The 27,385-nt window shown below is 40.4% G+C and overlaps 1 protein-coding gene across 3 annotated transcripts in view; it reads left to right on the top strand.

Annotated features, from left to right (window-relative positions):
• PLAG1 (PLAG1 zinc finger) overlaps nucleotides 1-26,853 on the top strand; it is a 51,790-nt gene extending 24,937 nt beyond the window's left edge. Inside the window, exons 2-7 of one of the 3 annotated variants that reach the window (XM_071554495.1) lie at nucleotides 1,840-1,881; nucleotides 2,264-2,431; nucleotides 4,520-4,732; nucleotides 15,852-15,951; nucleotides 19,724-20,082; nucleotides 20,667-26,853. In XM_071554495.1, coding sequence (XP_071410596.1) covers nucleotides 19,841-20,082; nucleotides 20,667-21,930 — 1,506 coding nt within the window. In that variant the 5' untranslated portion in view covers nucleotides 1,840-1,881; nucleotides 2,264-2,431; nucleotides 4,520-4,732; nucleotides 15,852-15,951; nucleotides 19,724-19,840 and the 3' untranslated portion in view covers nucleotides 21,931-26,853. The remainder of the gene's footprint in view (nucleotides 1-1,839; nucleotides 1,882-2,263; nucleotides 2,432-4,519; nucleotides 4,733-15,851; nucleotides 15,952-19,723; nucleotides 20,083-20,666) is intronic. The other 2 variants (XM_071554494.1, XM_071554496.1) reach the window with 2 other exon arrangements.
• The last annotated feature ends 532 nt before the right edge of the window (nucleotides 26,854-27,385 follow it).

Below are 27,385 nucleotides of genomic sequence, written 5' to 3' on the forward strand. Positions count from 1 at the left end.
AACCATCTGAACAAGTTTCTCTACTGCCAATAATTTCAATAGTTTAATCTTGTCATCTTAAGAAAAAAAACAACCAACCAAACAAAACCAATCAAACATAAATTCAGGTGCTGCAGATACACTGAAGGGAACCATGAAGTTAAAACAGCTGTATTTTATGAAATTCTGTTTGGTATGGCACTTTTCCTTATAAGGACCAATGACCAATTGTTTTGATTATTTAGAAGGAAAAAATTCCATGAGAACTGTTACTGAAAATGACCAACTTGGCATTAGTGATCTGTCGCTCTCTTACAGCATTTGATGCAATAGTGAAGTTAAGATCCAGTTAGCCACTCAGTGCTTCAGCTGTTCCTGTGTGACCCGTTTATTATATTTTCTTGTAAATTGCTAATGATATCTGTAAATAAATACTCCTCCTGTTTGTAGTGGTGTCTTCTTAACATCCAGGCCTTTGTAAATAAAGAACAGCCTGTGTATCTAACAGAAAGCTCCAACACGTGATTCATGGTGCACAGGCTTTTTCAGTGAGGACTGAAGTGATTGCTCAGGTTTAGCCATTAGAGCGGTGAAGCCTTGGAAGGAGAAGTGTGGCTCTGCAACTGCTCGTGGACAGTGGAGGCTCTGCAAGAGCAGTGGCCGGGGCTGCACTCTAGAAAGCAGGGATGGTCGAGTCAGGTTGTGAGAGGAGGGCAGACTTGACAGAGAGGTGGGCTGGATTTGGTTAAGTAGTTTTGTTTCTTTCTTTAAGCAGCTATTGGAAGTTGATAAAAACATGGAAGCTAATGTCTTAGATATGAGCTGCTTTGGCTCAAAATTGCTGAGGGATATGTGAGAGACATGGAAGGAGGACTTAGCAGATCTGAAACATACATATGCCTCTGACCCATTCTTTTGTCATCTTAATGGCTTAGAGATTTGCTTGAAAGCAGTTACTACAAACCAGTTTGTATTATCTCTTGCAGTAGTCTCTTAAAGGTAGAGAATGAGGAGTAATCTATTGTGGGGATTTTTTTCTTTATATTATACATGATATTCTTCCTATATGTTGGAAAAGAGATATTCTCTGACAAACAGAAACTACATACAACATTTGCTGCATTTTCCATTCTTCTGTTTTACTTTTCTAAGTATGGAAACATAGGATTCCTTCAAGCACACAATAGGTAGAATTGTCTCTTTGTGAACTTTAAAATTGAGGAAGTGAGAAAGAATGCCTAGGCTGATGATTACTGGGGAATAATAAGCAAAACCAATTTACTGTGACTTAGTCCACAGTAGGATGTTACCTTGAATGTACTTCAGTTCCTTTATAGGCAGTTAAATGCCTCCCTGACATCTGATCCTGTCAGATCTCGGAAGCTAAGCAGGGTCAGCCCTGGATTAGTACTTGGATGGGAGACCTCCTGGGAAATGCCAGGTGCTGTAGGTTCTAGTCCTGAGGACTTCAATGTCACTGTCCAAGCTCGCTTGGCCGTGGCAGATGAACCTCAGGACTTAAACGGTGGGGCCAGTTCTGCGCACGCTGAGCCTCACCTAAAAAACCCACTGCGCAGGCTGGAAGGGCACACCCATGTGGGGAGAGCCCTTCCCAAATCTTCATTCGCAAAGCCAAGACACACACACACACTTCAGTTCCTTCACAACATCATGTGTCCATGCTGAACTTAATTCTCAATGTTCCATCGCAAAGGACTACATAATTTAGTAAGTGCAGTAAATGCTTGTTGGGATGAGTTAGTTTCTGCTCTAAGGTTTCTTTGGGTTAATTGCTTATAACTTTCTGGAGTTCGTGTTTCTTCTCACCTGGCTCACTACCCATGTCCTTCTTTACTCCAGGGTCATCCTGAGTGAAGGTAGAGGCTCCATACATTTTGGCAGGTAGGCAAGAGTGCTGCTCTTCGTGGTGGAGGTTGTAAGCAAGTTGCTTGTAATAATTGAGTAGTTTTGAAGAGTCTGCCAATGCTCTGGTGGCCTCCAGTTCATGTATGGCTGACCCTCCTCAGATATGAAATTGTTATGGGATAGATAGGTACAGGTCACTGCCCACATAAATGAAAGAGAGAAAGCATGCCTGGACCTGGCCTTGGGGATGAATTAGCACGAAGGGACCACGAAGGATGTAGCAGAAAACAAAAAAACACAACAGGATTCTTGATCAGTGCCTTCATATGTGCTCTGGGCTGTGGTTTTGCAAGTCACGTTGCTACCAAATCCAGGAACAATCTATTTTTTTTCTCTTGGATGGTGCACTCTGCCATAGCCTGAGGTAACTGTAAAAACGCAGGAAGAAAAGGTGAAAAGCCTCACCCATGCCATAGTGTCTGTCTGGGCCTGGGCCTGCTGCAAAGCACTGTGTCTCATCAGCTGTGAATTGTACCCAAGAAACAACTACAGGATCCTGCAGAGGCTGGAGGAGGAAACTGATCTGGTAAGTATTGCATGCCCAATTGCACAGTAACTTGGCAGGAGAGTTCAAACTTTTTCTGTAGCAGAGCTCTGTAACTCAGGTAGCAGCCTTTCCCTGAACATTTAATTTAGCTGTTATCAAACTTAGATTAAACTCCTGGTTTATTTATTTTCTGTAGGCTCCTCATCCACACAGATGCCCTCTCACTCACTGGCCACCTCCAAACTTCTGCAATCCAGCCACTGTGCTTCTGTCCTTTCATCTCTTTTACTCTCTCACCCAGAGTATCACCCTTTGCTGCTGGTATCCCCTACCCCTATCCAGTGGTCTTTGCTCAGCTAACCCAGCTGTACTGAAGGACTTCTTAGAAACATTTCTGTATCAGTTCCCTGGTACCTCCAAGTCTTATCCCCTAGTTTTTTGCACTCTCTACCCTCTCTATAAAAGACCTGTTCCATGAGGATTAGCATCAAGTTATTTTCTCTGCCCAAATCAGTTATCTTCACTGTCCAAATCTTTGCAACTCTGTTCGGTACCTACCTTGCCATATTTGGAAAGCCTGGAGATGTCCATGAGGAGAGCGGTGACCCTGCTCTTAGTGCTGATGTCACACTGCCTGCTCCTTGTCTTTGGGGGCCCTGGGTCTGCAGGGAAGGCTCAAAGCAGCCTAGCCCAGCTAGACACAGGAAGGAGCTGCCTGCCGCAGCTGAGCTGAAACCATGGCAGGACTTACCTCCCTGGAGCTCTGATTCTCATACGGGTTCAAGAAGAGATAGTTTGAAGCTGGGGGAAACTATGTTCGGGGACATGCAAAGACACAGAGAGTGAATGGTGTTACATGGCACTGTGTTTTTATTTCTGCTGCTGCCTGCACCCCGGCCCATGCAGCATCCTTCAGTTTAACGAGTGTTGGTTTGCCTTTCTTCCAGTTGGTGACAACTGTCACATGTGTGCTTCTGACTCAGGCCTTTGTAGTTTCTCAAGTACCTGGCTCCATAAACTCAAGAGCTCTTGATCACACTTTCTGATGCTTTTGCACTTTTTTTCTTCACTCTTGTTCCCCTCACTGAAATGTCATCTTCTCATCAGTCTTCGTTTAAAGCTTTAATGATATATTTCTTTGCTGTGCCAAGTTCCAAACAGAAGTTGCACTTTTCTGCCTCCTTTCTCAGCTGATTTAATCTCCTCTCATTTCCTCCTTGCTAATCACAGCCTTTCCCAGCTTTGGTTATGCTGCCCCCCTGCTCCAGACCTTAGTCATGCTCAGAGTGTTTATACATCTTAATGCAGTCTCAAGGATAAAGCTGTGCTGTCATGGAGTTTCATTACTGCGCTGTCTTCATTCAGGCTGAAGTACAGAAAGAATTTTGAACTGTGTTGCTGTTCTGAAACTTATTATTTAGTAGAGTGAGCTTGTGTAGATCTAACAATTGCTACAGAATTTTCTTGGCTTTGCAGTGTATTTTACAGTAATTTGTATGAGCTGTACAAAGAGTGAAAAGAATGTGTAGGAGGGAGGTTTGACACAAAAAGTGCAGGTAAAGAAGGTGTTGGGTTGTTGTTGTTTCTTTTCCCTTTAAGGAAATGCTCTGCTAGAACTCCTGGATGAACTTTGTTGATAGGTAATCTTGCAGTGCATTATCACAAGTTTGCCTGTTGTCTTTGTAAATGAGGCACTTAAGTCTCACAGGAATTTGCTAGGGAGTCATGCTTCAGGATAAGGACAGCTAGTTGCACATGTATGCAGTTAAATGTGTAATGCCTACTACTTTTTTCTTAAAAAAAACCCAAACCAAACAACAACCAAAAGCAGAACCTTTTATACTCAAATCCCTATCCAACAGTGTCTGACCATTTCAAGTTTTGAAACAATAGCAACCAACTTACCCCATTATGTGTGTCCCAGAAAAACCTACAACAGCATATGTTGTATGTGGAAGTAATTTGGAAGGCATCTTGCAGTTTTGAAGGGCACACGGTGAAAAGAAAAGTTGGGAGAAAAGAATCTGAATGTGGTCATGAGAGAAGAAACTAGTTAGCAGTATTAAAATAGAGTCTGTAATGAGTGGGTTGACTAGTAACATCTTTATTTTTTCTGATTTCTCTTAGCACCTAAAAAAGCTGCAGCCCATATGAAGAGGGGAATTAGTAGCTAAAAGATAGCCATCAGATTTCAGAAGATAAACGAAAGGTGGATCTGAACCTTGACATTGTCAGCTCAGCAAAGGCAGAGTGGTGAAAGGAAGGTTGCCTGGAGAACTCCCAGAAGATTGTGATGGATTATGCATTTCTGGAAGGGGACAAGAAACAGGCAATACAAAGGTGCTAAACATAAACAGTTGTAACAAAACACTGGTCAAGCATTTTACCTCCAATACCCTGCAAAACATAGAAGATGATCTATATTGAGACCACTATGTCAGTTGAACTGAATTGTTTCCTGACTATTCTGATTCTTGTGTACATCATGCAGAGGAGCACTCTGAGCATGACCTGCTTTGTTTTTAAGGTCATTATTTTTCATTGAAAAAAATTCAACATCAGCTAAATCAGAAAATAAATCCGTTCATCTAAACACCCGTCTGAAAAATTATGGAATCCATGACTGTTGTAAAACTCATCTCCTCGCAACTTTTTAAAAATAAAATTAAACTAAATATATCTTTTTTGATTGCAAATTTTTTGCTAGCCTACAGCTACTTTCCTACAGCATGAAAGGAGCTCAAACATCTTGTTGGAGAGCACTTTTAGAGGAACACATTCTACAGGATTCACAAAAGCATTTCCATTTCATGTTTCCATCTGCCTTCCAGGGTTTTTTCCCCATACCATGCATGAAACATTGATGCATACCATACATCATAAGACTATTTTTGCTCCATCTTTTTTGTCACCGTCTTTCTTCCACCTTTCTGGAAGCCTGTCCCACTGGCAGTCTTCAGCTGTTCAAGGCAACATCCTGCATGTGTTTTTCCGCCCATCACTTAATGTAGGATTGAAAATCAAGGAAGCAGAGTCTACTGAATTGCTTAAAAAAAATAGAGCTCATAAATGTCGTAGTGTTTTGGACTGTGGAGAGTAAAAATTACTTTTCAGGACATGGGTCTTTCATTGTAGATCACCATTATTAGTCGTGGGGAATGCTTACTATGATAAACTGTGTCCAGCAACACTATGTAGGAATATCCTAGTGTATTGACAAAGTCTTAAGCCTGTGCATTTGAAAGGTGGAGCTGGGATAGAGTAGGGCAACAAGTATGCATTTCACAAATTGCTTCTATGCCAGCAGGGAACCCTATCCTTGTACGTTGAAGCTCCTTTATGCTACTGTCAGCCTTCCTAACTTGGTTGTCCTTCCAATAACGAGGTGATTACCTTGTGATTTAATGGTAGAGTTGTTTGATGACCACATTGTTACGCCATTTCATCAGCCTGACAGGAGCTCCCAAAACGTTTTTTTTTATATTGGTGCAGCTCATGGGCAGAATCTGAGTGGACTTCCAGCAGGTTCTGGCTTTGCTGTCTGAAACTGATCCAGTAGTTGCTGCTGATCACCTGAATCCAAATACTGTAATCCAGGTGACTATTCTGGATACGAACTGCTGGCTTATCTCCCTCTGCTGTGTTCATTCATGTAGCTGTAAATTATGCATGACTCCTTTTAGTTGTTCACTAATCTGGCATCAAATCTGAGAATTCTTATAGATTCAGATGAGCATTCCAAAGTGCCATGCATGGCTTCACAGTGCTTTGGAACAGAATGCTCAACATGCCGAATGGGACATGGGAACAAATGCAGTTATGTACATGTCTGATTCACAAGGATGCTCCCACAGCAAAATGGCATGCAGGCACTCTCTAAAGTCACTCTAGTCAGAGGAAGCCTTTTAGGTTTCTGCTTACATCACTGTATAGGCAAAGGTGGTACATGAACAAGGGTCAGAAATACATTCAATATCTGTGCTCTGCAGCTTCAGAAAGTCTCACTGATGACATCTTTGAAGAGGGATATGCTTTGTTATTATTCTAAGTATTCTGCATCTTCAGTTAATCTTCCTTAAGGCCTTTGTGTTTTACCTCATGAGATCATTGATACAGTCATCCAGCATCACAGCTGTGGCAGTAGAAAAAAGCAATCATGGCCAAATGTGACACTTTCTATTCACCGTAAAGCTACATATGAATATATACTATGAAATATTGTCTTTTAAGATTGAGCAGCAGTTGCTTGACCGTAGGCTGTAGTAGAAGTTAGAGGCTGCCTGGAATTTGGGCACTCTTTCTTACTTCCTGCCTTTCTTTGAGGTCTGGGCTAAGAGGCAGAGAAAATGGGGCAACCAGAATCATCATTTTAATAGGAATAGCTCCAGTAAATGGTATGAAAATCTGAGATTACAAAAAAAGCAATGCTAAACCCTGTCACAGCTTTTGACCCTAGGCAATGCTGTTCAGGCAGTGGGACTCAGGGCAGGACTGGGCTTCTGCTACAGTGTTTGGACTACTGCATAGTTACCACCTACACCCAGGATATGGTGTATTACTGGAGAGACCACACTCTCTCTCAGCCACTTTATTTCTGTCTTCCAAGAGTTGTCTTTTTGTTTCAAATATGGTCTTCCAAGCAAACTAAGGGTAGTGTCATGAAGGAAACTATCTCCTGTTGAAAGGCCTTGTCGTAGTAGTCCTTGCAGCTTCTGTGTGGTATTGTGATTTGTTTCAGCCAGCACCTTACGCCTTTTAGTTGAATTTGTGCTAGCTAGCAGGACACCAGAAACCCTTTTACTTGAGTGATAGCTGAAACTGTTAAAAACGCCTGGGTTACAATTCAAGTTACGTGACTTGTCTCAAAAAGCAAAACTTGTAACTTCCTACACTCTCTGTTTCTGCTCTGCAGCCCAATTAGGTTGTTTTAATGGTACATGCTAAAGTATTCGGGTTCAGAAAAATATTCTGAAACAAGTATGTAAAATCATGGGTTTAGGGGTGGTTGGGGCCAGGCAGGCCTGCACCAGGCAAATCTGAATCTGTACTTGGATCATGGATGCTGTAATAAAGCATAAAAATGGTGGCCACTGGGGTAGGATTGATTATTTGAGAAGAGTCAAAGCAGCAGTTGTAAGAAAGTCCCGTCTTGGGGAGTTGGAGTTCTTTGGAGACATCAGCAAGAACTAAAGGTGTTCTGGTTCAAAAATCAAAAAGGCTTTTTAGGGAAACTAAGAAGCCATAATGTAAGGGAGAATGTTTTTGTACAAATAAATGACAGATCAAAGGATAGAAGTAGAAGGTCAGTTATTAAAGGAGTTATGTTCCACAGAGATCTGTGGAACACATTCATAAAAGGTATCAGTAAGGGAATGAGCAGCTGGGTGAGCAACTTTGCTGTGAAGGAGAGAGCCAGCTGTGGAGAGCAATGGAAGGATGCTAGAGTGCTGGGGACTGTGCAACAAAATGGATGATAAAATTCTGTGTAGATAAATGAGGATAACTGAGAAGGATAACTGGGCAGAACAATTCCAATTAGGCTTTGGGTTTGAACTAAATATTACCATTGAGGAGTAAGATTTGAAGATTGTGACAGACAATTCTGTGAGATTATGAACTCTCTTGTTACCAAAAACACAACCCAAATGTTAAAGAAATACAGAATAAATCCGAGAATGTCATTACAAGAGTATGGTCCAGTTGCCTTCTGAGTGCTGTGTGTAATTCTGGAGCCTTCAAAGGTTGATTAGAATGGGAAGAGGCTTAGAGAAAGTCAGCAAGGATGATAAGGTAGATGGAGTGGCTTCCATATAAAGAACATTTCTGTAAACTGGGAGTTTTGTCTAGAAAAGGAATTAATTGAGGACAATGTCATAGAGATCTGCAGAGAAGGAAGATGAAGACTAACCACTGCCTTTCAAAACAAAAGCATACACAGAAGGGAAGGCAGATTCAGAACCTTCAAAAAGAAGAGGTTCTCCATGCAACCAGTAGTGGAGAAACCTGTGGGATGACTCATAAAACATATGCAGTAGATATTATAATCTGCTATGTTTTCCAGGGGAATGATGGAATATTGCTTGGAAGGGTGATGTGCTTAAAGTTGCTAAACTAACAGAAATGACATATGGTTCAGGAAGCCCCTGACATCAAAGCAGTTGGTGGTCAGAAGAGTATCAGTGAGAAATGTCACACGTCCATGACCTGTACTTTTGGCTGTTACTGAAGACAGAATACTGGCCTAGATGTACTGCTGATCTAGCCTGCGCACCCAGTGTCATTTTAAGGTGTCTAGTGACAAATAGATGGAGTTTATTCTTGAGGAAGGGAGGGTGGTGATGGTGTCATTCCAAAATACAGGAAAACACTTTTGCAGATTTAACAGATTCTAACGGTAATTACAGTAACAATATTATTTGTATCACTACCTCTCCAAAGCTTTTAGAATAACATCTATGCAGTGCCATAGAGACTCTTAAAAAGCCCATAAAATCACAATCATCAGATGAGTTAATTCTAGGCAGCTCTTGTTTCCTTTAATTTAGTATATAACCAGGAATCCTTTGGAACATTTAGTAACCAAAACTGAACTCTCAAGATTTAAAGTGGACCTAAGTAATCTGAAACATAGAAAGCCCACAAAGAGATGCTGGATGATATTGTGATTTTTTTTTCTTTAAATTGCAGACTGTTAGGTCATGCTAAAATAAACATTGATAAGTTCCTGTTCTACTTTTCCAGAAAATTAAGGGGGAAAAAAAAAGGCAGGCATGATAGAGTTTTTCTTCTATATTCTGAAAAATGTTATGTAATAGTCTTTTTAGTGTAGCATATTGTAAGAATGAGTTACTTTCTAAAATTAAAAAGCTGGTTGTCCAGATTTCGTGATTGTAGTACAGATTTCAAGAATTGCATTGTCTTATGGTCATGAAAAAAACATGTTGAACTTAATAGTCAAATCTTTAGAAACACCTATTTTTGTATGATGGCTACTATCCCAGAGGAACCTAGTGCATTTTCTCCTACAAGTGCTTACTTTATTAATTACTAAAATATATTTGTATTTAATATATATTTACTAGTGGAATCTGTGTATTTACTGCTCATAAGAAAAAAAATAGGTTAATCATTTTAGTGCATTTGTTTCCATTGCTACCCAAATTTCAGACTAGTTTTAAAGGATTGGGATTTTTTCCTGCTTAACCTTAGGCAATTGCAGCAGGTTTCTCTGTTTTGTGGATGTTTTTAAAAAAAACCCAAACTACAAAGATTTAATTAAAGTTTTGTCTTGCTGAATCTTGTATTTTTCTACCTTCTGTATAATACTCTTTGCCGCATAATCATCATTCTGCACACAGTAAACGTGCTGTAACAGTAGACTACAGAGATTGTCTGGTTTTAGTTTCAGTGCTTATGTGATTTCATTGTTTTGTAGGTGTTAGGCTGTTTCCCCAAGGCGTAGAGTCTTATGTGTTGTTATATCGAAGTAGTTCTGTTTATACCTAAGATCGCTGGAGAAATATTTTCACTGTTTTGCCCACATCATTCCACTTTCCTGCAGCAGCTTTCACAGGCTGTTCTCCTGCTGCATGCCTGGATTTGGTTGCATCTTCCTGTAGCCTGTGCATGCTCACACTGCTGTCCTACCATGCTTCCTCAGCCACCCCTCTACACTGTAGGCTAGAGCTTGAGTCCATGGAGCAGGATTTCTCTGAACTTAGCTGCTTGCTATAAGGAGGAGTCCTGAAGTTCAAGATAAGATAAATACAGCCTTATATGTATGTAAAAAAACAAACAGCAAACTATCTGTTCTTTTGTGATTACGTTGCATATATGTGTGTGCTCCCCTTACATGAAACACTGCTGTACAGTAGGGTCAGTGCCTACGTCTTTGAATGGTTATTTACAGTAACTCATCTCAAAATGCAGAAGGCCAAGTGGCATCATCCACTTCTCCATGCCATCTTGTCCCCCTGGAGCCTCAGTGTTGGATCACTTTGTCTTTTCACGTCTCTCTGTCAGCTTCTGAGAGAAGAGGAGCTGTAAAGCCCTGGCTGATTCCCAGCTACTGTCAGGTGGAGTACCTGCCAGCTCTCTCCCTCTTGCTGCCTGACATATGAAAGGGGCAGGGCTCTGGAGGTCAAGATCTTTCCCTCCTGACATTTGGCAGTGCCCTGCTTATAGACAATCTTGCCAGGTGTCTTCATTGATTAGGATAAAAACATGTCTGTGCATGGTGTTTGCTGTTTAGATCTCTTCCAAATTACACAGTAAAGCATGCAGAAAATTAAATTTCACTTTGTGAAAGTGTAGGTGTGAGCGCCTCCTGGCCTAGGCAAACTTTGGGATCAAACCCACCCTCCGGTTGTCTCACCCCAGCAATACCCATTCTTACTCCTTCCTGCCCTCTAGCATCAGTGCCTCAACTCGAGCTTCCAGATGTAGGAAAATTCAAACCACGGAGAGACACCTCCCTTTGTTGCCTCCTTCCCCCTCTAGACCCATCCAGACAGGAACAAATGGGGGAGGATCAGCACCTTCCTACCAAAGACAGGATTCTCTTTCTAAACATGGGCAAAGGTGAGCATGTTTCCCTGGCTGTCTCCTTTGAAGAATGACATGCTGTTCAAATAAATGTGGATCAAATGGCTTGTCATTTGAACTGCACAAGCAGTTATCTAGACCCCTGCATCAGTCAGAAGACTGATTTTAATTCAACATGGAGAAGGGCACCCCTGAAGTCATCAATAGTTCCAACACCTTTGCCAATTAAGCATGGATTTTTCTTACCTGTTCAGCTGTTTCCACTGGTAGGTCAGCTTGTCTGTTTGAGATCCTCCCTTACTGAACATTAATTTTCTGTAAGAGGGACTTCTGAAAGTCATGTGTTGGCAGCTATAGATCTTCTGCTACCTGCAGCTACTCTGAGGTGAAGTCTCTGCTGCAAAAAGTCTAGTATTTTTCTACAAGGCCAATCAGACCTACTGTCTTCTCTCTGAGGTCCATACAAGTGGGCAATAGGCACGTTAATTCTTGTTGTTCCAAGAAGAGTGTCTGAATCTTGCAGAGCTGAGGGTCCCAGCATGCTGTCCTGGAGCAGTGCAGGCACTTTGCCACTGATGCACTCAACCCATTCCAACAGCTATCTCGGCAGAGCTGTCTATACCTCCACAAATGTCTGCCGAGTGACAGACTTGTGTGTAAGACCACAGCACAGGGAAGCCAGATGAGGCTGAACGGTGCTCCTTCTTCAGTTGCCTTTACATGGGGTTAGATTCTTTCATCTTCAGTAGCTCTGGTGACATGCATATGTGCCATTGTAACAGGCCCGACTGAGAGGGGCAGACATGGCGAGATTTGTAGTTGGAATCATACAATGATTTAGGTTGGAAGGGACTTTGAAGATCATCTAGTTCCAATCCTTATGCCACAGGCAGGGACACCTTTCACTAGACCACTAGTTGCTCAAAGCCCCATCCAACCTGGCCTTGAACACTCCCAGGAATGGGATATCTGACTTCTCTGGGCAACATGTTCCAGTGTCTGCCACTGTGTAAGCAGAGGTGCTGTCTATCTCTCTGGCTCTTCTGAGCCACAGTAAGTGGCTACATCAGCTGTCTCTTGCTGATGCTTTCACCAGTTCAGGTCCCCCAGCTATCCCTGACTGCTCAGAGAAGTTTTCATCTGTCAGTCCTTCTTATAGTCAGGTGACTGCTAGTCAGTACTTCCTAGACTATTAGTCACCTGATGCAGAAAACACTACAGTAATGATGGCTCTTCCAGGTACGTTTGCAGTAGAAGCACCACAGGTCATCTGTTATCCTTCACTCTGAGTGAATCTTTACTGTTGGCAAACCTAAGAGAGGTTAGACTGGAGCATCCTGAGCTTAGTTTGCTCTATTATTGCCCTGAGTGGTACAAACTCCTTGCTGCCTTGAGCTGCATTTTCTCCTCCTTCCTAAACCAGGATGCCAATCTGTATTTTAGCTTTCCAAACCTCACACCACACTTCAACTAGGATATCAACTTTGCCTTTATATTTCTCTCCTGTGACCCTGCTCCCTTTCATTGGCCAGAGCAAACCTTGCCAGCTCAATTCCCATCTGCACCTAACCCCCTGAGATGGGAGCACAGGTTGGGAGCAGCAGGGCTACAGCAACCACAGGGAGGTTGCCACTTTCTAAAGCAGCATGTGGATGGCAGTGGCACTTGTGATTGGCTTTTGCCCTCCAGCATGTGTGAAGAGCAGCAGTGGGAGCTGCCACTGCTGCAGAGTGCGGTGGGTGGTGCAATGATGTGCGTGGCTCTGTTGGGGAGTCTTTTGCCTTATGCCACTGCCAGTAGCAGTTGGGAAGTTGGGAAGGTTCACAGGCACAGCCTGGATGGACATAATGTCTCCAGAGGACTTGATCCTATCTGTGTGAGTACGTGCTCACCTGGGATCTGTGCGGACAGCACTTCTTAAAGAATCACAGTTTCCATAGGGTAAGTAACCACTTTTCATTTTCTTTCCTTAAAGAAATATTTAAACCCCAAGATGCCTCCGTAATACTATTAAATCCTTACTGAGTTCCACCATTATTGTGACACTAATGTTTCTAGGACCCTTCCTCTGGTTTAAAACTGATTGATTTCAGGGCTTGAAGCTTGATTTGCTGTTTTTTATAAAAGGCAAAGTGACAGATACTGTGTTTTCAGTACTGTGTTTTCATTATTGTTCTTTTATTTTGAAAGAAAATAACTGTTATTTTCTTTTACTGTGCTTGAACACTCTTATGTATGATATAGGATATAGGTTAGGAGGAGGATTATTGGTTACATTTGTGTAATGTCTTCATTATCCTTTTAGTTGAGATATCAAACTTTTTAAAATATTTTTAAGTACAGCTATTTTCTCAAGATTTTTAAATAAGGACTGTGAATTTTGAAAAAAGGTTACTCTATAATATTAAAAAGAGAAAGTATTTTATATGATTTATCTTCTTTATTAGGGTTTTGGGGCTTTTTCTTTTTTTTTTTTTTTTTACTCCTTATATGTTAGAAAGTCAAATATTATCTCATCTGGAATTATGTGGGTGCCTGGAGAGTTAGCAAAATTAGTGCCTCACAGATCCTGGAGATCTGGTAAATTCTAAGAATTCTAAGAATTCTGACAAATTATAGAAATTATATATTGTTACTAGTACCCAAGTGGGGTTGGGTATGTGCATGTGACAATGCGTTTTACAGTGTGATGCTTCTCTGCTTCATGTAGAGAATAATCTGAGCTTTGTTATTCATTAAAAATTCCTCCTACCTCATCTAATTAAGGAGAAAGCTTGGTAACACTGTGACTATAAGCAGTTACAAGGGGAATGGTACATCTTTGTCCAGGATTCTGCTTCAGAGATTTTCTAACACCAAAAGCTTCTGAGAAGAGTGGTCTAAAAATGAGCATTATCATGGACAGCTTTGTATCTGTGCATAAGGAACAGTCTTTTATCCAGTAGCATATGTATTGTTGCAAAGCATAAGAATTATTTTATTTTATCTTAATCCTGTCAAATGTAGTAAATGTTTTCATTATTCATAGAAATTTATGTCATTTTATGTTTATGTTGTTAAGCTTTTTACATAATAATGGTTTTGTAGAAGTTGAGATCCCAGATAATGTAGGTATAGCATTACCCTCATCTGGATCCACTGCATTGTGATTTTGCTGTATTTGTAAGGTAATGAATAAGAGTACCTGACTGTCCTCCTTCATTCTCTTCAGCCTTTTAGCTACATCCAGTGTTTATCTTGTTTATTTACTTGTTCCAATTGCTTTGCTTTCCCCTGATTCAATAGTCTTTCCATGGCTTTAGTGGCCTGTTTCTGCAAGCCTCTGCTTTTTGCTAGAGCGAATTTTGATGTGTGGTGAGCATTGAGGACTATAAGCATTTAAGAGAAAACTTCAGATGCTGTTGAGAGGGCTTTATAACCTTTGAGATAGGATTTGTTGGTTTTTTTGAACAAGGAATAGTCTGTAAATACGAACAGTGGAGGGACCAAGTCTATGAGAACTTAGTCCATTACATTTATGTGGCCGTCTTAAACATTGTTTCCTTAGTGTAAACTACATTAGCAGAATTATCTGGGGGAATAAAGCTCTTCCTTTCTGCTGTGATAATGGAAGATGTTGAGGCAGGCATTCCAGGGTAACTGATTGATCAGGGTCTTCTTACTGGGAGAGGGGGTCAGCATTTTCCCCTTTAAACAAGGTGATTTGGGGGCCCCCGAAAGAGGAGGTGAGGGTTGTGCTAATCAGTTGAAAACAGAACTTCCACTTTTTCTTTGGATACTGGAGCTGTTTCTGCCTCCTGCTTGTATGTATAAAGGCCCAGGCAGATGCTCCTCAGCTGCCAGAGAGCTTTGGTCTGTTGCTCTAAAGCACTTTTGACATTAGTAGGTGTTCAAGGACACCTGTTTGCACACGTTCATGTTTACCAACACAGGAGTCTGGGGCTGTGCAAAGCTGAACTTGGTATCAAAAGAAAGAATGCTTTCTGGAATGAATGGGAAGCGAAAAGAGAAAATGCTTTGTGTGTGGGGAAATGTTACATTACTCCAGGGAATCCTGCCAAATAACTTCAGCCTGCTATGCCACGTGGGGTATGTTCACTGTATAGGGATTTGCCTTTACATATCTAGCAGAGCTGGACAGGATAAGGCTTCCCATTACAATGAGGCACTGAACATATTTTTTGCGTATACATGTGTCATTCAGAAGGTCTTCTTGCAAGAAAAGGAAGACCTGCTGCAAATTTAGAAAAGGATGGTGTCAGAAAAAAGGGAGATGTAAGGGAAATTCCAGAAAGGCCTTTTTGGTTTGTTCAGGCATACCTAGACTTGCCCTCTATTGAGATTTACCTATAGCACCATTAAGAGGGTTTTTTGGTTGGGTTTTCTTTTTAATTAATTTCATTTTCCTTTGCAGGTCACCTTTTAAGCTGCTATTTCCTGTATAATTAAGCAGAATGAAGGCATTAGGTTCTAGTAAAGTTGGGCCTAATCCAGAATCTTCTCTTATTCAGTCCTTTCTGACTAAGAAACTCAAGTCTGGGCCCAGCATTTTACATGTTTTGCTGTTACTTCTAAATTATTTATGTCTGCGGATTATTATTTTTTGTTCGTTTTAACTTTATGAAAACTCATTGTTTTTGTCTAATTTTATTTCCTCATGTGTCATTGTCCAGCATAGCATTAGTTGAAATTATGTAAGTATACTGCAAATTGAAATGCATAATTGCTACTGATAATGCAAGAATGATTCCTACAGTTTATGATTAACAGTATATAATCTTCTGTGCATGGGTTGGATCTATCCCTTTTAACTTTTCCTTTCCAATTCTTTCCAATTTCCAGTCTTGCACATTCCAGACTTTATGAACATACTGTTTTTGCTGGAGTCTAGTCTATTCTTTCTTTTGTTTTTCAGACAAGTAAAAATGGGAAGTACTGGATTCTGGTTTCCTCCAAGAAGAGTCAGCGGAACTGGTTAAGAACAAAATCTGAGGACTTTAGTGGGCAAACATCAGGTATGGATTGAACAGAGGCTGCTTTAATCCTTCTTTAAGTATATGCTTCTTTAAAAATAGTATTATAAATGAACTTTCGGATAATCTGTTTGTTATATTTGATACTGCGTATAATCATTCATCCTGCCTTGTGAAAACACCAGTAAGAATGTGGGGTTTAAGTGATAATATGTTGAGACACAAACAGGCAATATTACTCCTAAAATTCTTTCAGCTGGTCTTTGAAAAATTTAATACTTGAGGATCAGTGTTTTTTAAAGTTTATGTACATTGCTCAGTCTATATATCCACACACCCCCCCAAAAATAAAAGGTTATTTGCTATTCAGCGATCAATATTGAAGTTCTTAATTGCCTCACCTGTTGAGAAGTGGTACTGAGATAATAGTGCAGACATGGTTTTTAATAAAATGCTGTTGTTGTCATCCATATTATATCTGTTCTAATGATGGATTTTTAAGGACACTTAAACACAGTTCAAAGTCAGCTTAATTATTTTTGATCATAAAGGAATAAAACCCAAATTCTTTATCCCTGTGAATGTTCTGAGTTACTTCTGTTACAGCAGCAGCTAGGGTACCTGAAGTTTTGGAGAAGATAACAATAACGTTATATTGGCCTGAATATAGGATGGCCTTCAGCCTCTGAGGTATGATCTTTGAATTGACAAAAGGAGTGGGAAGTTGTCAGTTGTTATTTTAACAGTTAATATGCTGTTCCACAACAAACACTGCTTTTGACCTCACAACAGACCCTGCAGATCACCCTTCTGCATGGCCTAATATCCTGCATCTCCCTGGCTTGATGCACGTTCAGTTCTGCCTCACCCACCCCCAGTGTTACCAGCTCACCCCTATCCACGTGTCCTTAGATGTTCCCAACCTCTGTGCAGCACTCTCTGTGCCTCCCTAGCCCCACAGCCCCAACCTGGTTCTGCCTGCTGTCCCTCCCTGCGGCAGGTCATCCTCCCTCCCTGTATCTTGCCTGCTGTGCCTGCTTCCCTTGTCACTGGCTGGGCACAAAGTCCACTTGCTCCTGAGCTCTGGACACAGCAGCTCTTGCCCCTTGATGCTCACCCTGACTGCCCTGTCTCAGGCTTGGTGTGGATTTGGCAGGGAGGCAAAAGGGACCAGAACCCCTTCTTACCCCACTGAGGCTGTAAGTGCCCTAGCCATGCAGTGAGGGTGTGGCTGCTGTGCTGGCTCTGCGTGATGGGGCTCATACAGGTGCCTGTGTGGCATAAAACCACAGTGAGTATAGATTGGGTTGGATTTTTTGTCCTCCCCCCTGAACTTCATTTGTCAGACAGATTATACTAAACCAAAATTTCATTCTACATTCAGGCCAATATGTGTTGAAGACCAATGTGTTCATTAACAGCAAAGCAAAATTAATTATATTACCAGATAATAATTAAAGCTTATATTGAAAAAAAATCTTTCAATCCACAATTATATCACAACTTTTATGTGAATCAGACCCTGCTTTTGATTACATTGGTGGCTTTACTGAAGTCCTTCGGAACTGGTTTTCATTTACTTTCACTGAAGAAAATTATTTCTCCCAAGTCCCCAAACAACTATTTCACATTTTCATTCAGGAACTAGATAGCTGATTATGAGACAGAAAATAAAATTAAGCTGATACTTTGAAGACCTGTGCATGTTCCCACTCATGGAACTGATGTCTCCAGACTTCATCCCATGAGTGGGAATGAGTCCGAGACAAATCTGAAATCATAAGATTCCCTAAAGAAACACCTTTTCTTTGTCTTTAAAGAGGTTAGTGTTTCCATATAAAATCTGGGGGAGTAGAGGTGGTCTTACAAAACTGCTTGCTTAAAGAAGATAGCATAGTTTAACCTGCCATTCAAGGACTTCAGGGTTGAAAGGAAGCAGATTTCTATCTTGGTGTACCAGTTCTTCTCTCCTCTTCTGAAGACAAGGGAAAAGTTACTGTGAGAAGGGAGGAAAAGGCATAGATAAAAACATACTCTGTGTACACATTTCAAATGGAGATCTCAGTCTGAAGATTTCACAAAATGCAGACATTAAAGAGGCACATCCCATTCTCCCTCTCTCTACTCTGCCAGCCTTCCTGTCCTGCCTTGCATTGAGGAAAAAACCGGCTCTCCTTCCTTCTCACTTTCTTACAGGACCACGCTGGGGCTTTTGCAAGGACTATGTAGTTTTGCCCCCCAGGACACCTGGGTGCTGCTCTCCACTCTGCTCTGGAGCAGTTGACTCCCTCGATCTCTGCTGAGCATCAGCAGGGAAGTGAGTACAGCTAAGCCAGGCCCAGGCTCCCTCCCAGCTATCCATCCTCCCTCGCTGCCAGCAGAGAAGAGCCCAGTTTGCTTTTTGGGGAGATGGCATTGGGCTGGAGCAGCTGCAGCCTGATGGTGCCTGCCCAGCTCCCAGCTGCCCAACTCCACCTGTGCCAGCAGCTGCAGCTTCCCCAGCCCTGCTGCTGGGGCTGTGGTGGTGCCCTGCTGTCGCCTGGCCCAGAGACCTCCCACTCAGCTGCCCCGGCAGAGACCAGAGTGGACAGCAGCTGCCAGCCGTGACACCGGGGCTGGGGGCGTGGCTGGTGGCACTTTTGAGAGAGAAAGGCCAAATTTCAGGACTTTCCAGCCCTGCCAAATGCTTGTGTTGAGTGCTGTCCTCCTGCCGTCCTCCTTGCCCCTGCTGCCACAGACCTCATGCTCCATCCTTTTCACAACTGCTAGCACTGGATTTTGGTATCCATAGTAGCAGTTGTGCTCAAATGATGAGGAAAAGCTGTCAGCCACCCCTGACAAAGGAGGGCTGTTGAGTGCCTTGTGATGGCAGGTGCCCAGTTGTCACTATATGATACCAGATGACGAATTTAAAGCTGTTCACCCACAAGTCAGACATGAGGGTAAGGTCACATCATGCACCTCCTGACACTGAAAGCCTCTGATTTTGTTCACAATTTGGCATACCACAGGGGCAGAACTAGGAGCCTCCATCCTGAGCTACCCCGAGTCTGCATGCTTAAAGCACTCATGTCTTGCAGAACAGCATGAGCAGGGTGGGGGTGTCCAGTGCTGAGCTGATAAAACCCCGATCTATGTAACCTATTCCTAATCCATGGGATATCTGTTGATAGTACCTCAAGTCTGTTAGCAGAGGACAAATTTACAGGAGAATTTCACTGGCATTAACCATCATTGGCAGTATGTGGGTTTTGCTAGAGGGGGTGCATAGAATGGGCAGTGATCACAGGGCAGGTAGGTATGCCCAAGAAAGGACACAAGCTCTGCCCCCGTACTGTCAGCATGGGTACTGCCACGATTTGTGCAGGTTTTCAAACATTTTGAGGCTTACAGACTTTCACTTTGATAGTTGAGTGCGTGTGTGCATGTATGTGTGTGTGCCTGCGTGCTAAGTCTGTGCAAACACCATAGGAGTGGCTGTAATTCCTTTGAAATCCAAAGCTGCCAAAAGGTGCCTGGGTAGGTAGGCTATTTGCCTGATGCTTCCTTTAATCTGACAGAAATTTTGCTGTTCTCCATCAGTGTTTGAGGGAGAGGTTGTGAGGTGTGATTTCAGGACATATGTGGATCTGTTCATCCTGAGCAATGCATTTTAAGAGTTGCAGCAAATAGTATAAAGAAACCTGCACGTATTACATTAGACCAGCTGAACCTAATTTTATTTTTAAGTTTTATTCAGAAGCATCACATAGCAAGTAATCTTCAAAATCTAAGTTTAGTTACAAACTAGTTGTTTCTTATTTTTTTTTTCCAGTCCCCTTTTGCTTTCTTTTACGACCACATGAAACTTGAGAAGCCATCTAAAGCTAAATCATTTAGTGGAGTTGGGCAATTCCCAAGTGTCCAACAAGAAGGCCTGGTTTAGGCTGCGATGGCCACTGTCATTCCTGGTGATTTGTCAGAAGTAAGAGATACCCAGAAAGTCCCTTCAGGGAAACGTAAGCGTGGTGAAACCAAACCAAGAAAAAACTTTCCTTGCCAACTGTGTGACAAGGCCTTTAACAGTGTTGAGAAATTAAAGGTTCACTCATACTCTCACACAGGAGAGAGGCCCTACAAGTGCACACAACAAGACTGCACCAAGGCCTTTGTTTCTAAGTACAAATTACTAAGGTATTAAACTCTATTTATCTTTCAGATTATATTATCTATTTTATGTTGGCCATGTTAAGTCATGTAAAAGTATATATTTCTGTACGCCTTCAGCTGATTGCAGAGAGGATGTGTTAATTAAAGTAGCCATTGGATTGTTTCTAGAATTCTAAATTACCTAAGTTTGCAAGCTAATGTCTTTGATTTTGTTTCTTAATTTGTTTTCTGCTTTTGTTTTCTGTTTGTTTTTGTTTGTTTTGTTTTTAATGAGGGTAGAATTTTCCTTTGTATGAGGAATTGTCACAAGAAAAAGAGTATGGACTGAAAGTACTTTGGCTATGGACTTTTACACGAGTATTTTCATACTTGCCCTATACCCCTGTTACAGTAGCTAAAACCCACCAAAGCTAAAGTGTCAATTTAAGAGAAATGTCTCACATTTTGCTATATTTAAATTTGTCAAACTGTCTTTGTAGTGTCATGCTTTCAGTTAAAAGGTTCTGTTGCAAAGCAGCCCTTAGTGTAGTATTTAGCTGCCATTAAAAAATGAGCACGTGTGTTTTTTGATCAAAATAATTACTTACAGAATATATCTGTGTTTAAAGGCATATGGCTACTCATTCTCCTGAGAAAACCCACAAGTGTAATTATTGTGAGAAAATGTTTCACCGAAAAGATCACCTAAAGAATCACCTACATACACACAATCCCAACAAAGAGGCCTTTAAGTGTGAAGAATGTGGAAAGAACTACAATACCAAGCTCGGGTTCAAACGTCACCTGGCTTTGCATGCTGCAACAAGTGGTGACCTCACCTGTAAGGTATGTTTGCAGACTTTTGAAAGCACAGGAGTGCTGCTGGAGCACCTAAAAACTCATGCAGGCAAGTCATCGGGTGGAGTGAAGGAGAAAAAACACCAGTGTGAACACTGTGATCGTCGGTTCTACACCCGAAAGGATGTCCGCAGACACATGGTAGTGCACACTGGAAGAAAGGACTTCCTCTGTCAGTACTGTGCACAGAGATTTGGGCGGAAGGATCACCTCACGCGCCACATGAAGAAGAGTCACAACCAAGAACTTTTGAAGGTCAAAACAGAGCCAATGGACCTTCTAGATCCCTTTACCTGCAATGTTTCTGTGCCTATTAAGGATGAGCTGCTTCCAGTGATGTCTTTACCTTCCAGTGAACTGACATCAAAGCCATTTACAAACACTTTGCAATTAAATCTCTACAACACTCAGATTCAGTCCATGCAGAGTTCTGCATCTGCACACCAAATGGTTGCCACATCGTTACCATTGGGAATGCCTTGTCCAATAGATATGGAGTCTGTCCACCCTTCTCACCAGCTATCATTGAAATATCCGCTCGGTACTACCTCATATGCAATTTCTATGCCTGAAAAAGAACAGCCATTGAAAGGGGAAATTGAAAGTTACTTAATGGAGTTGCAAAGTGGTATGCCTTCTTCATCCCAGGATTCTCAAGCGTCTTCATCAAAACTAGGGCTGGATCCACAAGTAGGGCCACTAGATGATGGGTCTGGGGAGGTTTCCCTTTCCAAGGGCTCCGTTCCTATTAGTGAACCTCTAAACGCCCCATCATTGGACTTTTCTCAGCTATTCAACTTCATACCTGTAAATGGCCCTACCTATAATCCTTCTGTTTCAGTGGGAAACCTTGGAATGAGTTATACGCAAGAAGAGGCACATTCTTCTATGACTCAGCTTCCACCACAAACCCAGGATCCACAAGATCCTAGCAATAGTATAGGTCTTGGGTCTCTGCACTCATTGTCAGCAGCTTTCACAAGCAGTCTAAGCACAACCACCACCCTACCACGATTTCATCAAGCTTTCCAATAGGATGTACAAAGCTGGCTTGTTACTGTCTATTTGTAGAAATGCCTTAGCTGACCATTTTTAACTTAGTGCCTACTATAAGACATTATAAATTCTCTGCTTTTGTACAGTACCAATCTCATGAAGCCAGTAAGAAATTTAAATTAACTTTTTAAAAATGTTTTGAAAGTGTTTATTCTCAGCTGTGTTTACTTTGGGTTTTTTTTAAACAGTCTCATTGTATTGTTTTCATATTCACTGCCAATTTACACATTTAAAACATTCAGTAGAAAGTCATCCCAAGCAAACTCTCAACACTCATCCCTTTTTTTAAAACTTTTTCAACCATACCAGCTGTTCTGTTTTATTGATGTCAGTGGTAGAACTGCCACTTTTACCTTTTAATATATTTTACTATTTGCAAATAATCCAGTTAAAATATGTATCACAGATATTCCTGAAGATTTGGGAAAATATTCTCCAGCCTGTTCCCAAATGGTGACACATCTGACCTATTCTATAATGACAAATTAATTTTTTTTAAATAAATACAGAATTCAGATTTTTCTGAAAACTTGTGTGTGTATATATAGAAGTCCATATATACACATGTACATATATATATAGCATTTTGACTTGTATTGAAGTCATTATAAAAGTTGTTAAGAATTTTGCCATTTTCCGGCTTAAATTTTTGTGGCCTGTTATGGATAACAGAAGAAAAAAAATTTAGTTTAATTCTCTAAAATTATGGCTGAACAGAATTCCAACAGAGAATCTCTGCTTGCCTAAATGACAAATGTTTCAAGTTGAATTTGGAACTGTGTATTTGTGCTTTTGTGACTCTGGTATAGGGAAACAGGCAAAATTAATGTCTGATCTTGAAATATAAAAGTGTTGTAACGTAGTAATGCAGAATATTTTGTCACAGTTTTTGTTTTAATTCTTAACTTGCTGTTTTTTCTCTTTAGTAGCATAGAAAGAGTACTGCATAGGAATCTTCCAGTAGTGTATTCACATTTGTAGGCATCAGTCTTCTCCCAGCTGCCACCGCCAAAGGGTGGATCAAGTCCAGCCAGAAAGTGTGTACCTATTTTCAGTTCAAAACTAGTGTGCAGTCAGAGAGTGAATGTAAATTTGCAACTACCAGGTTGTTTTGTTTTGTTTTATTGGAATGATCTTTTCAGTTGTATTACATGGTGTGTTATGTCCTCCTAAGCAACAAGTTAGATATTAATCACACTTTCTACACCTGGGTACTTGGTTAGGGACTTTTCGCCCATTGCCAAGATTTAAAGACAGGACTCTTAGGAGTGAAGTAAAAGCATATTGCTTACACCACTTTTACCTAATGCAATATATTCTATTCCCCAACCCCTAATAACCAAAAGAGGAAAAAAAACCCTAAAAGCCAACCAACCCTGTGATGCATAAAAGCAAACTAGACTTGCTGTAATTCAACCATAACCTTATTTTCCTTGTCATTTTTGTACAAGGAATTAAAAAATAGAAATCAAGCACGTTAATATCTCTCAAACAATAATGAGGATTTGTAGAAGGTTTTAAGTGGTTAAACTAAGTATACTTCACAGAAACAAAAGTTGCTCCCATTTAAGGAGCTCGTGCTCCAAGTGTTTTATCAGTAGCTCCTACTGTTTTAATTCTAGGAGCAATATGCAGGTGTAGTTTTACTATTTTATACATATGTGTATTTAAATTTTATTACTGAAAGATAACATTTTTATAAATGTGTTTGTGTTCCAAAGGCATTAAAATAAGGATGTATTAATAAGGAAAATACCTTTTGAAATTCTGCAAACTACTCCAAGATTTTGGGGTTAGGAGCATGTTATCTCAAAGTGGGCTTTTAGCTCTGCTTCACTACTGCTTCTTCTGGTTTCTGTGAAACAGATTGCTCACTTCCTTACATCTTTAGTTGAATGATTTGTTCAATATTGCTTTTTTCCCTTCAGCTTTCTAAAGGAAAGAAAAACACAGATGAACAGAGCACAAGGTGAATGCAACCGAATGTAACTCTAGTTTAAATGAGCAACATAATGCATCTAGAAAAAACTTGGGTCTATTATCAATCCTTTTAATCAATCTGAGATGAAGATAAATGGACTTAATTCCTCCAGTGGGTTACGTCCTGTGTGGAGCCAAGCACCTGCAACTCTCCCTGCAGCAGAAGAGAGCTGCGAGTGCTTGGCATCCTGCAGCTGGCCCAGAAGTGTGATGGGCAGCATTCTGGGTAGCCTCTGGCTCACAAACTTCCAATCTGTACCCACCGTTTATCAGTCTCAGTTACCAGAAGACTTCATTAGAAAACAAAATCCAACAGACACTTTGCCAACATCTGTTTCTTAGTGTGTAGCCAGAACCCTTACTACTTTGTTTGTGCCTTAGCTTCCTGAAAAGGGATTGACATTTCACTTTAGAGTTAGATGTACATTTCGCTTGAGAAATAGGGACCTCAGACAAGATATTGAACCTCATTCAGTCAGGGTTTCAGTGGGGGGCTGCACCTGGCATGTTTGCAGCTGAACTAGGATGTAAGGTAATGAATGTAGAAGCAGACTCACCCTGTAAGCAATACCATCACCACCACCAGAGTGCTTTAGAGCATCACTTAGGCAGAGTCAATATTGGCCACAACTAAACCATCAGTTTTTAAACTCCATTTTTTTTTATTTCAGATAGATTCTTGGCGGGAGGGGGGAGGGCTGGCTGATCATGCACCACTCTTTGTGCAACTTCTAAACTCCTAGTAAGGTTGTTTTGTTTTTTTTTGTTTTTGATTTTTTTTAAATATATATATTTTTGTGTACTTGTTGCTTGTGCTTTATTTAGTAGTAAATTGTGGAATAGAGTGATTTATTGTTAATTTGGCAGTAGCGGTTTTTAAAAACCATATACTGACTGAAACATGAGCCAGAGCTGATTGCTTTATTAAGCTAATAATGAATGTTAAGAGTACATATTTTCAGGATCATTTGCCTAGTGAGCTAAACTTGTATTATAGGCCAATATTTTTTAAAATAAAGCTTGGTCAACCTCTATGTTACACATATTACAAGATATAGCACTTTCAAAAAGAAAACCTAAACCTTTTAAGAAAATTTCTTACAGGTTATGCTTTTTATTATAAAACTTTTTATTATAATTTGTTTCAAGTGCCATTAGATTACATATATGTAGGCCTTTGGTATAATGCTTTGTGTACAAAATGGTAGACATTGTAATTTTAAACAGGTACATTTTTACAGTGTTTTCTTATCAATTTGCTATATTGCACAGAACCAGTGTGTCTTTCTTAAGGGTTTTACAATGGTTTTTACTAGGTTTACATGTTTCAAACTACACTGTCTTCTACTGCCATTTTGAATATCAGTCAAAAACAAATAGGAGTTTGTCCTCACCGTTTGCAAACTGTGTCCTCCGGAGTTCTGAATGGTAAATGATATCAAAAATGTTTAACATGCAGTATTTGATACAGACTTTTTAAAATCATATTCTATCATTGCTATGCTGCTGTCTGAAGTTAACTTAGGGCCCGATCCTGCATCCATAAAGGTCAAGGGAAGCAGGATTGCATCCTTCGTTATGTCTGTCTCATACACTGGTTTAGCAGCTTATCCTGTATTCTTCTCAGTCTATACGTAAATCTCTGAAATGTATGTGTTTATCTGGTATGTAGTAAACCTCATAGGCTTAGCTGCCCATCCTGCATCCTCCCAGTGTACAGTTAAAACCACAGCTTACCTTAGCATCATGCTGAACGTACAAATAATGCCACAGTAGTTCAAACTGTGTTTGGATAGTCCCAAAGCTTTTATGCAATAAGGGTGTCTTACTTTTGTTGGAAGGCAGTGTCTTTTGATAACAGTTATCTAGCCCTGGAAGTGACACAGAACTATTGCTAATCATATGTAAACACTTTTCAGTATAAGCTTCAGTGGTACAGTTGAACCAGAGTGAATGTTTATCTCCTCAGAAACACTCCTGCAATATTGTTATATTGGATCATGCTGCTAATGTAACTTGGGATACAACTCTCATGGTGCTACAAACCTCCCTGTCTCATTCAGATGTATTTTTACCCATAGAAAAAAGGACTATACTAGACCTATAGTTGTATGATATATTTTTATACTGTGACTTAATTTGTCATTAATGAACTTTGTGCAACACCACAATGTATTCATATGCACTTGCAAAAGTAAAATTTTGGACATGCAAATTTAAACGCTGACAAGCCCAGCTCTTGTTCACAAAAACAGGTGACTGCTAGTTAATGTAAAATGTGGGCTTTTTATATGGTGTGGAGTGAAGAACATACTATATATTATTAAAAGCCTTTGGATTTAGACAAAAACTGGGAAAAGTATATTGGGGGATGATGATACACCCCTACCTGACTCAGATTGCTGAAATTATATTTTTAGCTAGTGGAAAAATTGTTTGGACTTGTATGCTAAAATGTTTTTAATGATAAAAGTTTTGAGTCAAAAAACAGAGAAAAAAAAACCAACACAGAAAACCCTGCATTCCAGACTGAATTTGTATATGTTTCTTGCATTTAAAATTTGCTATCCTGTGATATGGGAAATTGAGTTGCTTATCATGTATATGTACTTTAAAATGTATTCACAAACTACTGTTGTATTTGTATAAAATATAGACAAAAAGATTGCATATATATTTTTGTGTATAAGCTCTGTAAAATAGCAATCACATTATGAAGCTGCAGCAGAACTTCATTTTAAACATTCACATCCAAAGAAACAGACTATTTATTGTCCACATACCCTGATTATAAAATATACCTTGCTGCTATTAAACAATAGTGCTGCAGCTTCTTGTGGCCTACAGTGTTATGTTTGCTGTACAAAAATATGTGAACACCACAAAATATATCAATAAAATTACAGAATGGTTTTAGTTAATGAATAACTTATGCCTGGCATTTCAATAGATAATCTTGATCTGCGTGTTTGGGATTACAGTAAGTAATTATGGAATACATCCAGTTTTGGTGGGTGTAGTTATTCTGAGTTTGCAAAAGGATAACTGTCTTTCTAATTTATGACTGGTAAAATGTCAGTTTTTCAGAAAATCTTAAAGCATAAATATCCGCGTTTCATGATTTCACCACGGAACAAATGGGATGATGCTACTGTGTCTGTGACAGGACAGATCTGAACTGAAGGAATCAGTTACTGAGTTTGCCATCAAATTGCACTTTGAAACGCTGTGAGACACTGGAAGGTGAGTGTGGGGTTTTCATAGTGGGACCGCTCATTTGGGAGACATAGGTGAGTGATTATCATTTCAGATTATTGCAAATCATTTGCATCAGTTGTTATGGTTTACAGGACAAACTTTAAGGCTGTGGCATGTCCTAGGCACAGTATGTGGGTTTTCTCTTTGCAGGATTTCCAGGAGAAACTGTTGCTTTCATCTTGTAGATCTCCCGTCT

Source organism: Pithys albifrons, chromosome 4, assembly GCF_047495875.1.
Source record: "Pithys albifrons albifrons isolate INPA30051 chromosome 4, PitAlb_v1, whole genome shotgun sequence".
Taxonomy (NCBI): Eukaryota; Metazoa; Chordata; class Aves; order Passeriformes; family Thamnophilidae; genus Pithys; species Pithys albifrons.